Below are 13,694 nucleotides of genomic sequence, written 5' to 3' on the forward strand. Positions count from 1 at the left end.
GCCCTCAGATTCTAGTCACTCCTCCTAATGGAAACATCTTTTCCACATCTACTCTAGCCAGGCCTTTCAGTACTCTGTAAGTTTCAATGAGATCCCCCACACTTACAACCAGCTTGAAACGGTGTAGTTTCACAGGCAGAGAAAACTGTAAATGGCCAGAGCTCCAATAGTCCTGGCAACTCTCTGCCAATAAAAGCGAGAGGCAGCCCAGTCTTTCACTTTAAAGTTTAAACAGCTGTCAACGACACAGCGGAGGTTCTCAACGTCAAACAGTGGCCTATTTGCAGTCACAAACATTTTGCATCATTTCCATACAGAAAGCCCACCGTCCTCTCACCCACCCTGAGGGCTGTCCTCCCAGAACGCAGCCATCAAGCCAGCTGCCGGGGCTAGCACGCTGCCCAGGCCAGAATGGCATTGACCATTTTTTAAACACAAATATTTAAGAGAACAGGGAGGGATGCATTTCTTTGGGGGAATGCCCTGTGTACACCAGCGGCACATTGCTCCCCCCACCGCCATAATAAAGTTTTAAAAGATTTACCCCCACCCCCCCTTGTTTCTCGACACCAGGTTTCCGGGAGCAGCTCCCCACACCCACTCCCCGCTGGATCCCCTGGCTCCGAAATCCATCTTCTCTTCCCCCTGGACCTACTTCAGGCCTTTAAAATCCAGGCCATTGTAAAAAGAGATGCGCTGAATAACAGCACGATTTGCGAGGCTTTGCATCACTATTGAAAAAGGCGAGAGTGATTCTGATAACAGCAGAGAGAATGAGAAAGAATCAAGTTAAAATTCAGAATTTTTTATTTTAGTTCTGAGATTGTTCTCCCTGTATTTATTTTCTGGAGTGAAGGGGTAGCAGCGAGGGATATATTTGTTATTCAGTTATCCCAGGTGGGTGCGAGGAGGAAAGGATCCTGAGAGGGAGTGGTGAATCTGTGGAACTCTTTGCCACAGAAGGCTGTGGAGGCCAGGTCATTGACTGTCTTTAAGACGGAGATAGATAGGATCTTGGTTGATAACGGGGTCAGGGGTTATGGGGAAAAGGCAGGAGAATGGGGATGAGAAAAATATCAGCCATGATTTGGCGGCACAGTAGCACAGCAGTTCAGACCATTCCCTCACGGCACCAGGGGCCCAGGGTTTGATTCCTGGCTTGGGTCACTGTCTATGTGGAGTTTGCACATTCTCTCCGTGTCTGCGTGGGTTTTCTCCGGGTGCTCCAGTTTCCTTCCTCAGTCCAAAGGTGTGCAGGTTAGCTGGTTTGGGAATGCTAAATTGCCCCTTACTGTCAGGGGGACTAGCAGGGTAAATACATGCGATTATGGGGATAGGTGGGATTGTGGTCAGTGCAAAGTCGACAGGCCGAGTGGCCTTTTACTGCACTGTAGGATTTTATGATTCAACTGAATGGCGGAACAGACTTGATGGGCCGAGTGACCTAATTCTGCTTTTATGGTCTTATGACACCAGTTTTCCGCCTCTGTCTTTCTGATGATGCGGAAGAGGAGCTCAGGGAATGGGATTTTCCAGCTGCACTCAACCCCAAGGCTGGAAATTCCCGCCCGAGGCCAACGAGCTTTTGCATGGACTGTGTCCCGCCCATTACAATTCTCGTGGCAGGCAGGATGTGAAAATTCTGCCCAGGATATCTGTCTTCCCATCCCCTCGAAAAACAGCTTGCTTCCACTTTTCCCCAGAACTCCTCCTGGCAGGTTCAGGAGCAGTGGGCTGGATCGGTTAGGGTTGAGCATTATCTTTCATTGTAACTGACGGACTGACCTTGGCACTGTTGCAGGTGAAGGATTGCACATAAGTTACATCATTGGAGCTATCCTGTCGATACTGGCGATCCTGATTCTCATCGCTGCTGTCATTATCTACAGGTACCGGATTTGTAAATCATTCTTTGGAACATCCTAATATTCCTCTTAACTTTACAGGCAATGTGTACCAGAGGTCCTGCAGAGAATGAGTATGGATATAAAAAAAGGGTTTGGATTGGAGGAGAAAGAACACAGAACATTACAGCGCAGTACAGGCCCTTCGGCCCTCGATGTAGCGCCGATCTGTGAAAACCAATCTAAAGCCCATCTAACCGACACTATTCCAATATCATCCATATGTTTATCCAATGACCATTTAAATGCCCTTAATGTTGGCGAATGCACTACTATTGCAGGCAGGGCATTCCACGCCCTTACTACTCTCTGGGTAAAGAACCTACCTCTGACATCTGTCCTATATCTATCACCCCTCAATTCAAAGCTTTCTCCTTATGCTAGCTATCTTCACCTGGGGAAAAAGGCTCTCACTGTCCACCCTATTTAATCCTCTGATCATCTTATATGCCTCTGTTAGGTCACTTCCTAACCTTCTCTCTAACGAAAACAGCCTCAAGTCCCTCAGCCTTTCCTCATAAGACCTTCCCACCATACCAGGCAATATCCTGGTAAATCTCCTCTGCACCCTTTCCAATGCTTCCGACTTTAGGTCACTGCTTAAAGTTGTTGAACTCAGTATTGACCCTGAGGGTCCTGGGATGGCACGGTGGCACAGTGGTTAGCACTGCTGCCTCACAGCGCCAGGGACCCAGGTACGATTCCTGGCATGGGTCACTGTCAGTGCAGACTCAGCACATTCTCCCTTGTCTGTGGGTTTCCTCCGGGTGCTCCAGTTTCCTCCCACAGTCCAAAGATGTGCGGATTAGGTGGATTGACCATGCTGAATTGCCCCCTGGTGTCAAGGGGACTAGCTAGGGTAAATGCATGGGGTATGGGTGGGATTGTGGTCGGTGCAGACTTCTGTGTTGTAGGGATTCTATGATTCTAGGGTTGTAATGTACCTAACTGGAAGCTGAGCCGCTGCTCCTCTGGTTTACATTGGGCATCACTATAAAATTGCAACAGGTGAGCATTTGGGCATGACAGCAAGATGCTGAGTTAAAATAGCAAGCAAGATTGGGGTCATGCTTGTGTGCTCAGTGAAGGTGTTTCACAAAGCAGTCACCCAGCCTGCTTTTAGTCTCCCCAATAAGAAGTCTCACAACACCAGGTTAAAGTCCAACAGGTTTATTTGGGATCACGAGGTTTCGGAGCGCTGGTCCTTCATCAGGTGAGTGAAAAGGTAGATTTCACAAACATAGCATCTTTGTCTATACGTGCCGTGTTTGTGAAGCTACCAAATATACCTGTTGGACTTTATCCTGGTGTTGTGAAATTTCTTACTGTGCCCACCCCACTCCAATGCTGGCATCTCCACGTCATAGTCTCCCCTCTGTACAGGACATCTCACTGGGAGCAGCAAATACAGTAAACCATGTTGAAGAAGGTGCAAGTGAAATGTTGCTTCAACCTGAAAGGAATATTTTGGGCCTTGAATGGTGAGCAGGGAGGAGGTAAAGAGGCAGGTGTTGCACCTTCTGTGATTGTATGGGAAGTGGATGAGGAGCTGTGCATGATAGATGAGTGGGCCAGGGTGTTACGGAGGGAGTGGTTCCTGTGAAATACTGATGTGGGTGGTGAGGGAAAGATCTGCTTCATGGTGGCATCAGGCTCGAGTTGGCGCAAATGGCAGAAGATGATCTTTTGAATGCAGAGGCTGGTGGGGTGGAAAGTGAGGACAAGAAAAATCCTGTCATGGTTCCAACATCCACAGTATTTTGCTAATTTGAGAGTTTGTCAGAACCGGATGCTGGTTATACATAAATAACAGCATTCTTGTGTAATAAAGGCAGCCAATGATATGATTAATGAACTGTAAACAGCTCTGCGTTTTGCAAATACAGCCCTTCCACTTTCAAATGTCTGATGGTCAGTGTAACTCTTTCATTGGCCGTCTGTACTTGACCCTCACCCTGCACGTGGGCAGAAGATGGCATTGAGAGTGGCATTTGGTGGAGACTGGGATTGGCACTTCACCAACAGGACAGGAGTGGAATTGGGGGGTTCAAAGCAGGGTTGGCATTTTCAGGAATGTGGAGAGCAGCGGGTCATGTGATAATTGGGTAACGTCACAGAGAGGACAACAGCAAAGGGCAACGAGGGATGGGCAATAAGTCCTGGCCAGCTGGTGATACCCAGGTCTCATGAATGAACTTTTAAAAAAGGGAAGTGATCATTGCAAACCTGTCACTTTGGTGATTTAACGTTATTTCAGCTGATGAAATGATTTCTTGCAAATGGAGTGCCGTGTTTCCGGTTTGGATAGTCCCTAAGCGCTGAATGTTCTTTATTCATCCGTGGGACATGGGCATCGCTGGCTGGCCAGCATTTATTGCCTATCCCTAGTTGCCCTTGAGAAGGTGATGATGAGCAGCCTTCCTGAATCGCTGCAGTCCACGTGCTGTGGGTTGACCCACAATGCCGTTAGGGAGGGAATTCCAAGATTTTGACCCAGCAACTGTGAAGGAACGGTGATATATTTCCAAGTCAGGATGGCGAGTGGCTTGGAGGGGAACTTGCATGTGGTGGTGTTCCCATGTATCTGCTGCCCTTGTCCTTCTAAATGAAAATGGTTGTGAATTTGGAAGGTGCTGTCTAAGGATCTTTGGTGAATTGCTCCCGTGCATCTTGTACACACTGCTGCTGTTGAGCGACGGTGGTGGAGGGAGCGGATGTTTGTAGACGTCAGTAGATTCTATTTTTGGATAGTGCAGAGTGGGAGTGAAATCTTCAGTATAAATATTGGATTAAAATTAAATTAATATCGTTTTGCTCAGTATGGACCCGCTGTCTTCCTGTCAGGGATGATTGAAATGATGGAACCAGTGAGGGAAACAGGCAGATTGGGACTGGAGGCCAGTTACTGAGGCTGTTTCAGGTATTGGGTGAACAGAGCTATTTGTTGCAAGTGACTCCAGACATACTTTGGTGATTTTCCGGAAGTCAGAAGAAGCTGGAAGCTGTCTCGAGGGCAAATTGTAAAATTGGTGCACCCATCCCGAGGCTTTTCTGTCTATTGTAGCAGCAGACCGGTGATCGGGGGCAGGAATACAGAATTCCACAATGTGTTCTCCCATGTAGGGCAGGAATATCAAAACAGAAATTCCTCTTGGGGTTTTCTACGTGGGCACCGGAAGTGGGACTTTGGCTTTTGGGTCGGGATCTCCATCTTGGCTCAAGGTGCAGATCCCAACTTGGCACTTGTGTTGGCTCCAGTCACCCGATGGTGACGTTGGCAGAATTGACCAGTTAGAGGACAGAAGGTGTACTTCTTGTCCAAATTAAGGACAGCAAGCAAGCTCTGGAAGCTGCAGGGGATCAATAGAAGACCCCCCCCCGTCCCGCCCCCATCGAGTATGGAAGAAACTGCGACCTCCATCTTGAGATGCCCCCCCCCCCCCAGCAACTTTTGAAATGTTGAAAATGGCCAAACTGCTAGGCCAGCATTGTGGACCTCTCTGGCCTCAACTGTAACCAGATTGGCTGGGGAGGGGTTGGGGAAGGGGCTTGTAGGGGGTGAGGTAGCGAGGGGTTTTACATCAATCCCCTCAATGCAGAACAAGGCTATATGGCCCATCGAGTCTGCACCAACTCCCCAACAGAGCATCTCACCCAGATTCTCTCCCCCAACCATATCTCTGTAACGCCGCGCATTCACCATGGCCAATCCATCTAATCTACACGTCTTTGTACTGTGGGAGGAAACCGGAGCACCCGGAGGAAACACACGCAGAGAAGGGGGGAACGTGCAAATTCCACACAGGCAGTGACCCGAGGCCAGGATTGAACCCGGGTCCCTGGCGCTGGGAGTTAAGGACAGCCTGGAAAGCTGGCCTGCAAGTCTGTCACTAGGAGGATGTCCCGAGAATGCATCCGATCTCCTGACAGCGTGGCTGTGCCTGCAGGCTGATCGGAAAATTCCAGTCCGCGTCTGACAATTGGCTTCAATTTGCCTTTAATTCAGATCAGTGGGTGACCCCCCCTCCCCCCTGCATTTAGTGGGTGCCCATTCCATCCCTCACCCAGCCTTTGGGACAGTGGCTGAGGTGTCAGATGGTGTTGGCAGTGTGTGGGTGGAACAGTCACCCAGCCAAACAATGACCTTGTAAATCCTTCACCTTATCCAACTTTCACATCAGATTCTTGGAGACAGGGAGGCATTAGGGAGGTGATAGTCTAGCAATAAGTGCATTATTGCTGGACTATTAATCTAGAGACTCAGCTGGGGACCCGGGTTCGAATCCCGCCACAGCAGATGGTGGAATTTGCACGCAACAAAAAATATCTGGAATTGAGAATCAACTGATGACCATGAAACTATTTTCAATTGTCGGAAAAACCCATCTGGTTCACTGATGTCCTTTAGGGAAGGAAATCTGCCATCCTTACCCGGTCTGGCCTATATGTGACTCCAGAGCCACAGCAATGTGCTTGACTCTCAACTGCCCTCTGAAATGATCTAGCAAGCCACTCAATTTAGGGGCAACTAGACATGGGCAATAAACGCTGACCGGCCATGTCTCATGAATGAATAAAAAAGTGGTGTAGAGATGCTGGCGTTGGAGTGGGGTGGGCACAGTAAAAAGTCCCACAACACCTGGTTAACGTCCAACAGGTTTATTTGGAATCACGAGCTTTCAGAGTGCTACTCCTTCATCAGGTGAGTGGAGAGGTAGGTTTCACAAACACAGCATATATAGACAGAGACACAATTGCAAGATGATGGTTGGAATGTGGTAAATGTGGAATGTGTTTTCAGTTAATCAAATCTTTACCTGAAAAAACTCTCTGCTCTCTTGATGAAGGGGCAGCGCTCTGAAATTCCAAATAATCCTCTCGGACTTTAACCTGGTGTTTTGAGCCTTCTTATTGAAAACAAGTTGGATAATTTTGGATGTAAAGATGAAATATTTTTCTGCACTGTGCAAATAACTTCCCTGTTCCCACTTTCAGACATAAGAAATCAAAGTTTAATGATCCTGTTGTGAGCAACCTAACCTACAGCAATCCATCGTATCGTACATCGACACAGGAAGTGAAAATTGAAACTGTTCAGAAGCCAGCAATATACAACCAGCTTCGCTATAAGAAGGAGGTAAACTGCAGAAACGAGAGCATTGCTGGAATTATGTCTCATCATCCAGCTTTTAAAATCTATGTTGAAAATCATAGTTGTTGGGGGAGTTGGGAAGAGCAAAAATGGAATGTGGATCAGGAAATAGTGATCAGCGGGGAGCCCTGAGTTGCTGTGGAAACAGGCACTTTTCCATGTAGCCTGGAGCTCTGGATGGTGATGGTGGAGGCTTCAACATTCTCTCCATCGCATAGCTGACCAGGAATCTCTCTAGCATTGGTTTACGATGGATGGATTTTTGCAGGTTGATAATCAACCTGTTTGGCCACATTGCGAGCACACCTTCCACGGCCGTCAAGTCCTTGGGTAGGATTCGAATACTGACCTTCCGCTCCTGAGGCAGGGCCACTACCCACTGTGCCACCAGACCTCTCAAAATAGTGACTCATGTGACAATAAAATGTCAACCAACTGGAAGGCTGCTGTAATTAAAGGGGATGTGTCCCCTGCCAACTCCTCAAGAGGTGGGGCAGGAAATAAATTGGAAATTTCCGACCCCAGCCACCTCAGTGTTTTAGGATTCAATTCAATAACACGTTGAAGTTGGATGAGACTCATTAGGGCAGCACGATGGCACAGTGGTTAGCACTGCCGCCTCGCAGCGCCAGGGACCCGGGTTCAATCTCCAACCTTGGGTCACTGTCTGTGTGGAGTCAGCACATTCTCCCCGTATCTGCGTGGGTTTCCTCTGGGTGCTCTGGTTTCCTCCCACAGTCCAAAGATGTGCGGGTTAGGGGAATTGGCCTTGATAGATTGCATCTTTGTGCCAGGAGATTAGCAGGGTTAATATGTGGGGGCTATGGGGGGGAATGTGTTCGGTGTAGGCTTGATGGGCTGAATGGCCTCCTTCTGTACTGTAGGGATTCTATGATTCTACATTATTAACAATTATGAGTGCACTATGTCAGCGATAGCAAATGTAACTGATGTATTTTAAGCTGTGGCATGGCATCATTTGTCCCCTCTCTAACACATATTCCTGTCTGAATGTTTAATATCTGTGCTGAATTTGCAATGCAGATTGGTGTTCTCCTGATGCTCTCATACTTGCCAAGCAAGCAAACAACATCTTGGCAACTGTTTCCAAACGGCGAATACTGCCTCCAAAAACCAGACAATCCCCCACCCACCCAGATTATAAATCAATGGCTTATCAACACAAGTAGTTAGAATGGATTTTAGCTTCTAAGTAATAAGTGTATCCAATGTTTCTTCTTTCGCGTTAGAAAGAAATCAATGAGTGCAAAAGACTGGGAGAAAAACATGCAAATACCGATGACACAAAACTAGCAGCTTATTTTTAGCTGGGTCCAGAATGTACTTGGCTGGGAGATTCTCGTGAATAACAGAGAGTTCTGACTAATTGTCAGCACTTCCATATTTCACAATTGGTCATTTTTTAAAATGTCAAATAAAAAAAGAGAAAACAACCGGATATTTGACAATGAGTTTGGAAGATTCCGGATCATTGGGTTATTCCTCGGCCACAACCCAGCAGCCCAGTTCAAACAAACCACTCTGCACCCGTTCCCAGCCGCTTTGTTTCTGTCTCCAGCTTTTACAGCTTTCCGGCACAATGCACATACTTCCATTTCAGTTTTATATTCTCCACATTCCTCCCCTCCGCACCGCCCCCCCGCCTCCCCCCCAAGCCCACTTCCAGTTGTTTGTCTTCTTTACCCTGTCGTAAAACCCCTCCAGCTGATTCTGGTCACCCTCTCTCTCTCCCCCACCCCCTGCTCTACACTTTACTGTCCGCTCTCCCATTTATACAGGCTCTTACCCTTCTCCCCTCAGTTAATCTGACACTCATTCTTCATTCCCACCCCCTATTTAATGTTGAAACAAAGCTTTCCTACCCCAAAGTGTTAGCTTCCTACCCCTTTCCCACAAAACATTTGCCCCTTATCCCCATTGCCATCCATTACCCCTTTTCCGCCCATTCCCCTTTCCACCCATTTGCCCCCCTTTCCACCCATTTGCCCCTTTCCACCCATTTGCCCCCTTTCCACCCATTCCCCCACTTTCCACCCATTTCCCCTCCCTGCTCCACCTGTTTAGTGTCACTCCTACTTTAGTGCAGTCAGATTCAGGGCATGTTGTGGGAATTCCTGTTTTTATTAGAATTCCTGTCTAATTGTGCAGTGTTTGGGATTTCTTCCATTTGAAACAGTATGTGGGTTAAGGTTAGGGTTATTTACAGGGGAAAGTGTCCTTGTTCTGCTCCCAGAATACTGAGTGTTATCGCGATTGCTGATGTGTGTCCTCCACAGAGTTGGAGTAGTTCCTAGTTAGTATAAGAGTGATTTGATCCACTGGGCACTTTGTGTGGAGTGAGCCTGTGTGAATGCATTGCCCAATGTGATCATGGGTTTGGTACAGAGGGGAGACTGTTATAAACACGGACAGAACAGGTGGTACAGAATGACATAAGGAACATATGAAAAATGAAACTGACTCTCTGCTATCTGATAGCAATATGTTGACATGACTCCTTATTACAACTGACTATTTGTAAACATCCATCATTGGCTGAAAATATACCCAATAGGATAGAACATTGGCAGGAAGAGGAAATGTCCAAAGAATACGGTTGGTGAGTCTAAGAAGGGGAGGAGAATAAAAATCTTAATAATATAATGAGAAGAATAATCTTGTAAACCTCTATCAGGTCCCCCTCATCCTCTGATGCTCCAATGAAAACAATCCAAGTTTGTTCAACCTTTCTTCATAGCCCATATCACACTGAGATATCTGTATGTTAGTGTACACTGAGGAATGATGTGTATCACAGTCATGCTGGGGTATCTGTGGGTGTTAGTGTACACTGGAGACTGATGTGTATCACAATCAGTGCTGGGAGATCTGTGTTAGTGTACACTAGGGACTCGTGTGTATTACAGTCAGTGCTGGGGTTAGCTGTGCGTGTTGAGAATGTTGTTCAGAGAGTCACCTTTGGTGATAATCAGGTCCAGTTGGTCCCAATACCCTGATTTTGGATGTCTCCAGGACACCTTGTGGGCATGGTTTGTCCTGAAGGAAAGTGTTGGTCACACAAAGATTGTGGTCGAAGCAAAGCCCCAGTCATCTCTGTGCAATCTCCTTTATTTTTCCCAAGGCCATGATGTCCAAGGTCATGCTTCACAGTCCATATCCAGTCCTCTGTTACAATCCCTGAAAAGGGTAGGTAATGTTCTGGCTTAGAGATTCAGCTGTGGTATGTGTTGGGACAAGTTTATTAATTTTACAATAGTGTGTCTTTTGAATAAAAAAGTTATCCTGTTTTGTTTGTATATAGGAGTGGCATAGCGGCACAGTGGTTAGCACTGCTGCCTCATAGTGCCAGGTTTGATTTTAGCCTTGGGTCACAGTCTGTGCAGAGTCCGCACGTTCTCCCCATGTCTGCGTGCGTTTCCTCCCATAGTCCGAAAGACATGCTGGTTAGGAGCATTGGCCATGCCACATTTTCCCTCAGTGTACCTAAATAGGCACTGGAGTGTGGCGACTAGGGGATTTTCACAGTAACTTCATTACAGCATTAATGTAAGCCTACTTGTGACTAATAAATAGTAATAAATAAATATATCATATATATGTGTGTATATATATTTATAATAACATAATGTGTAATAGAAAACACAAAACTACTGAACATTACTAAAGGGAAGATTCAAAATCACTGATGTGTTGTGTTTTGGAAATCTTTTTCCTCTGCTGCAGCTTTCTGGTCCATCTGATAGTCTTTCACCTTTCATTTTCTGACTTCTACTTCAAACATCACCTCAGGTACACGTCAGCATGAGTGTGTGACCCCCATAACCCAGCACCTTCCATCCTTTTGACATGGGCTGGCACAATGCATTGTGGTGTTTTGCAAATCTGGAAAAGGATCACCATGTTTTTGGTGTCAATAGCTGTATTTTCTTAGAAAATAGACTAATTGAAAAAAAAAAGCAAATCTAAAGAAATATTAATATTAAAGGAGAATGCAAACTTGGCACAGTGCTGTTGAGTAGAGAATTTTAAATTCATCCAAATGTTATGGTGCATGCTTCCTTAGATTAATTCCGTTGTCAAATCTTACACACTTACACATAATGAAATGTAACCCATTGTTAAATATTACTCTGTATACAGCGAGAGAAATGTTAGGTAAAACTATGTTTGTTCCAGTAAAATAACAATATACATGTCTCCTCTGTTTTGCTAAAGAGATACCGTAACATTTGACAATGTTTAACATCAGCACAGTTTTAGAAGTTTCAGATCATTGCAACGCAGTAGCACCCAGAATATCTCCGATAATTTTTTGTTCAACCTTTTTACAGTTTGCAAAATGCAAAATGCTTCCATCACAAAACGATTTGAAACTCCGCGGCATTTTAAGTCTGCTTTTCATCCTTTTTACTAACTGGATAAGTGCTTGTTGTAGCATGAAAACCAAGCAAATTGTGCATGCAGCTTTGTACAACTGCCGTTTTTTATCTCCTCTCCTTCCAGTCAGCCACAGAACAGAATCATGATTATGAAACACTTCCAGTTTTATATATATAGTAAATATATACAGTAAACAGGTGACATTAGTAACTCTTTTTTATTCACCACCAGACATAATTATTCCTTAGTAATATTACTTTTGTTTTTCAATAAAATAGGGGGTATTTTCATCTTTAACCCCTCAGCCTTATTACCTGAGTGCAACGCAGAAAGGACAGTCTGTTGCAAATCATCTAACATAATTACACTAAATACATGATTGTTCTTCAGTTGGAAGTAATTGAAGTAAAATTAAGGGGTTGTGTGAAGGAGGCATATGTGAGTCCATCCTTCCAAAGTTTTCTGTCTGTGCTCCATCCAAATGATGGTTAACACCCTGCCAACAAAGGTGACAATCTCTGCCAATATTTCGACAGAATGCTCACTGGCTGGCCTTGTTTTACTAGCAAACTACATTAAGATTTAAGGAGCAAACTTTTTTTTGAAGCAGTTGGATTGAATATGTGTTTAGTTTTATTTCTTTTTGCATTTCCAATTGAATGCTCTGAAGCTTAATTTATGAGGTTCCATGAGAGAGCCTTCTGGGTTCAGGTGCGTAGATCTTTAAAATGTCAGATTCAGATGTAGAAAATAATCAAAAGGCTAATGGAATGCTGTACTTTATATCGAGAGGACTGGAATATAGGAGCACAGATGTTATGCTGCAGTGTACCAAACCTCGTTTAGACCCCACATGGAGTCACTGTGAGCAAATTTGGGCACCACACCTTAGGAAGGATATATTGGCCTTGGGGGAGAGGGCAGCATAGGATTACAATAACGATACCTAGGCTTCAGTTTTAAGGAGAGATTCTACAAATTAGACCTGTTTTCTCTATAATTTACAAGGTTATGGGGTGATCAGCTCAAAGTCTTCGAGATACTAACAGGAAAAGACAGGATAGATAAAAGTAAATAATTTCCACTGGTTGGAGATTCTAGATCGAGGGGGCCAGATTATTCAGGAGATATTAGGAAGAACTTCTATAGACAAATGGTAATCGGAATTTAGAACTCTTTTCCACAAACGGCAGTTGATGCTAGATCAGTTGCTAATTTAAAATTTGAGGTAGGTTATTTTTGTTAGTGAGTTATTGAGGGATATAGGCGAAAAGCAGGTACATGGAGTTAGACCACAGATCAGCCATGATCTCACTGAATGACGAACAGGCTCGAGGGGCTGAATGGCCTACTAAGTGTTCCTATGTTCCTATCTCTGATCAGAATAGATTGAAGAAATTAGGCTTGTTCTCAATAGAAAAAAGATGACATTAAATAATGTCACATAAATTAATAAACTGTTGTTGATTCTTGATTCGAGTGGGAATTTAAGATGGAGGAGGGCTTTGTAGCGTGGGGTGGATGCACCGTTCATTGTTCCCAATGAAGAAACTTGTGTGGAGAAGATTATAATGGGTTGGGAAGGAGGAACAGAACGTGCAGAATGCACATGAACGATAAGATATGGGCAGCTAACAAAAAGGTATACATCGTAGAAATCATAGAAACCCTACACTACAGAAAGAGGCCATTCGGCCCATCAAGTCTGCACCAAACACAATCCCACCCAGGCCCTACCCCCATATCCCTACATATTTTACCCACAAAATCCCTCTAACCTACACATCTCAGGACACTAAGGGGCAATTTTAGCATGGCCAATCAACCTAACCCGCCCATCTTTGGACTAAGAGAAAACCGGAGCACCAGGAGGAAACCCACATCCTTTGCAGCCTAATATTAGTGAAAGATCTACATGACCACTGGTTAAAATTGATCATTGTTAGTTCATAATTGGAGAAACGTGTATTCAGTGAAAGAGGTGAGAAGGAAAAGCACAAATAGTGAGAAAGTGGTAGCACAACACAATATTAGATGGTAGCATGGTGGCATAGAGGTTAACACCGCTACTTCACAGTGCCAGGAATCTGAGTTCAATTCCAACTTGTGTCACTGTCTTTGCAGAGTTTGCACGTTCTCCCTCTGCCTGTGTGGGTTTCCTCTGGGTGCTCCGGTTTCCTCCCACAGTCCAAAGATATGTCGATTAAGTTGATTGGCCATGTTAAATTAACCCTACT

At 45.2% G+C, this 13,694-nt stretch overlaps 1 protein-coding gene across 3 annotated transcripts in view; it reads left to right on the forward strand.

The window, feature by feature from the left end:
* Positions 1 to 13,694, forward strand: part of lrp4 (low density lipoprotein receptor-related protein 4) — a 397,853-nt gene that overhangs the window by 367,545 nt on the left and 16,614 nt on the right. For 2 of the 3 annotated variants that reach the window (XM_080189863.1, XM_080189864.1), the window contains exons 36-37: positions 1,802 to 1,889; positions 6,900 to 7,041. In XM_080189863.1, coding sequence (XP_080045989.1) covers positions 1,802 to 1,889; positions 6,900 to 7,041 — 230 coding nt within the window. Of the gene's footprint in view, positions 1 to 1,801; positions 1,890 to 6,899; positions 7,042 to 10,800; positions 10,867 to 13,694 lie in introns of all 3 variants that reach the window. The other variant, XM_080189865.1, reaches the window with a different exon arrangement.

This window comes from Carcharhinus amblyrhynchos, chromosome 6, assembly GCF_965287045.1.
Source record: "Carcharhinus amblyrhynchos chromosome 6, sCarAmb.v2.hapA, whole genome shotgun sequence".
Lineage (NCBI taxonomy): Eukaryota > Metazoa > Chordata > Chondrichthyes > Carcharhiniformes > Carcharhinidae > Carcharhinus > Carcharhinus amblyrhynchos.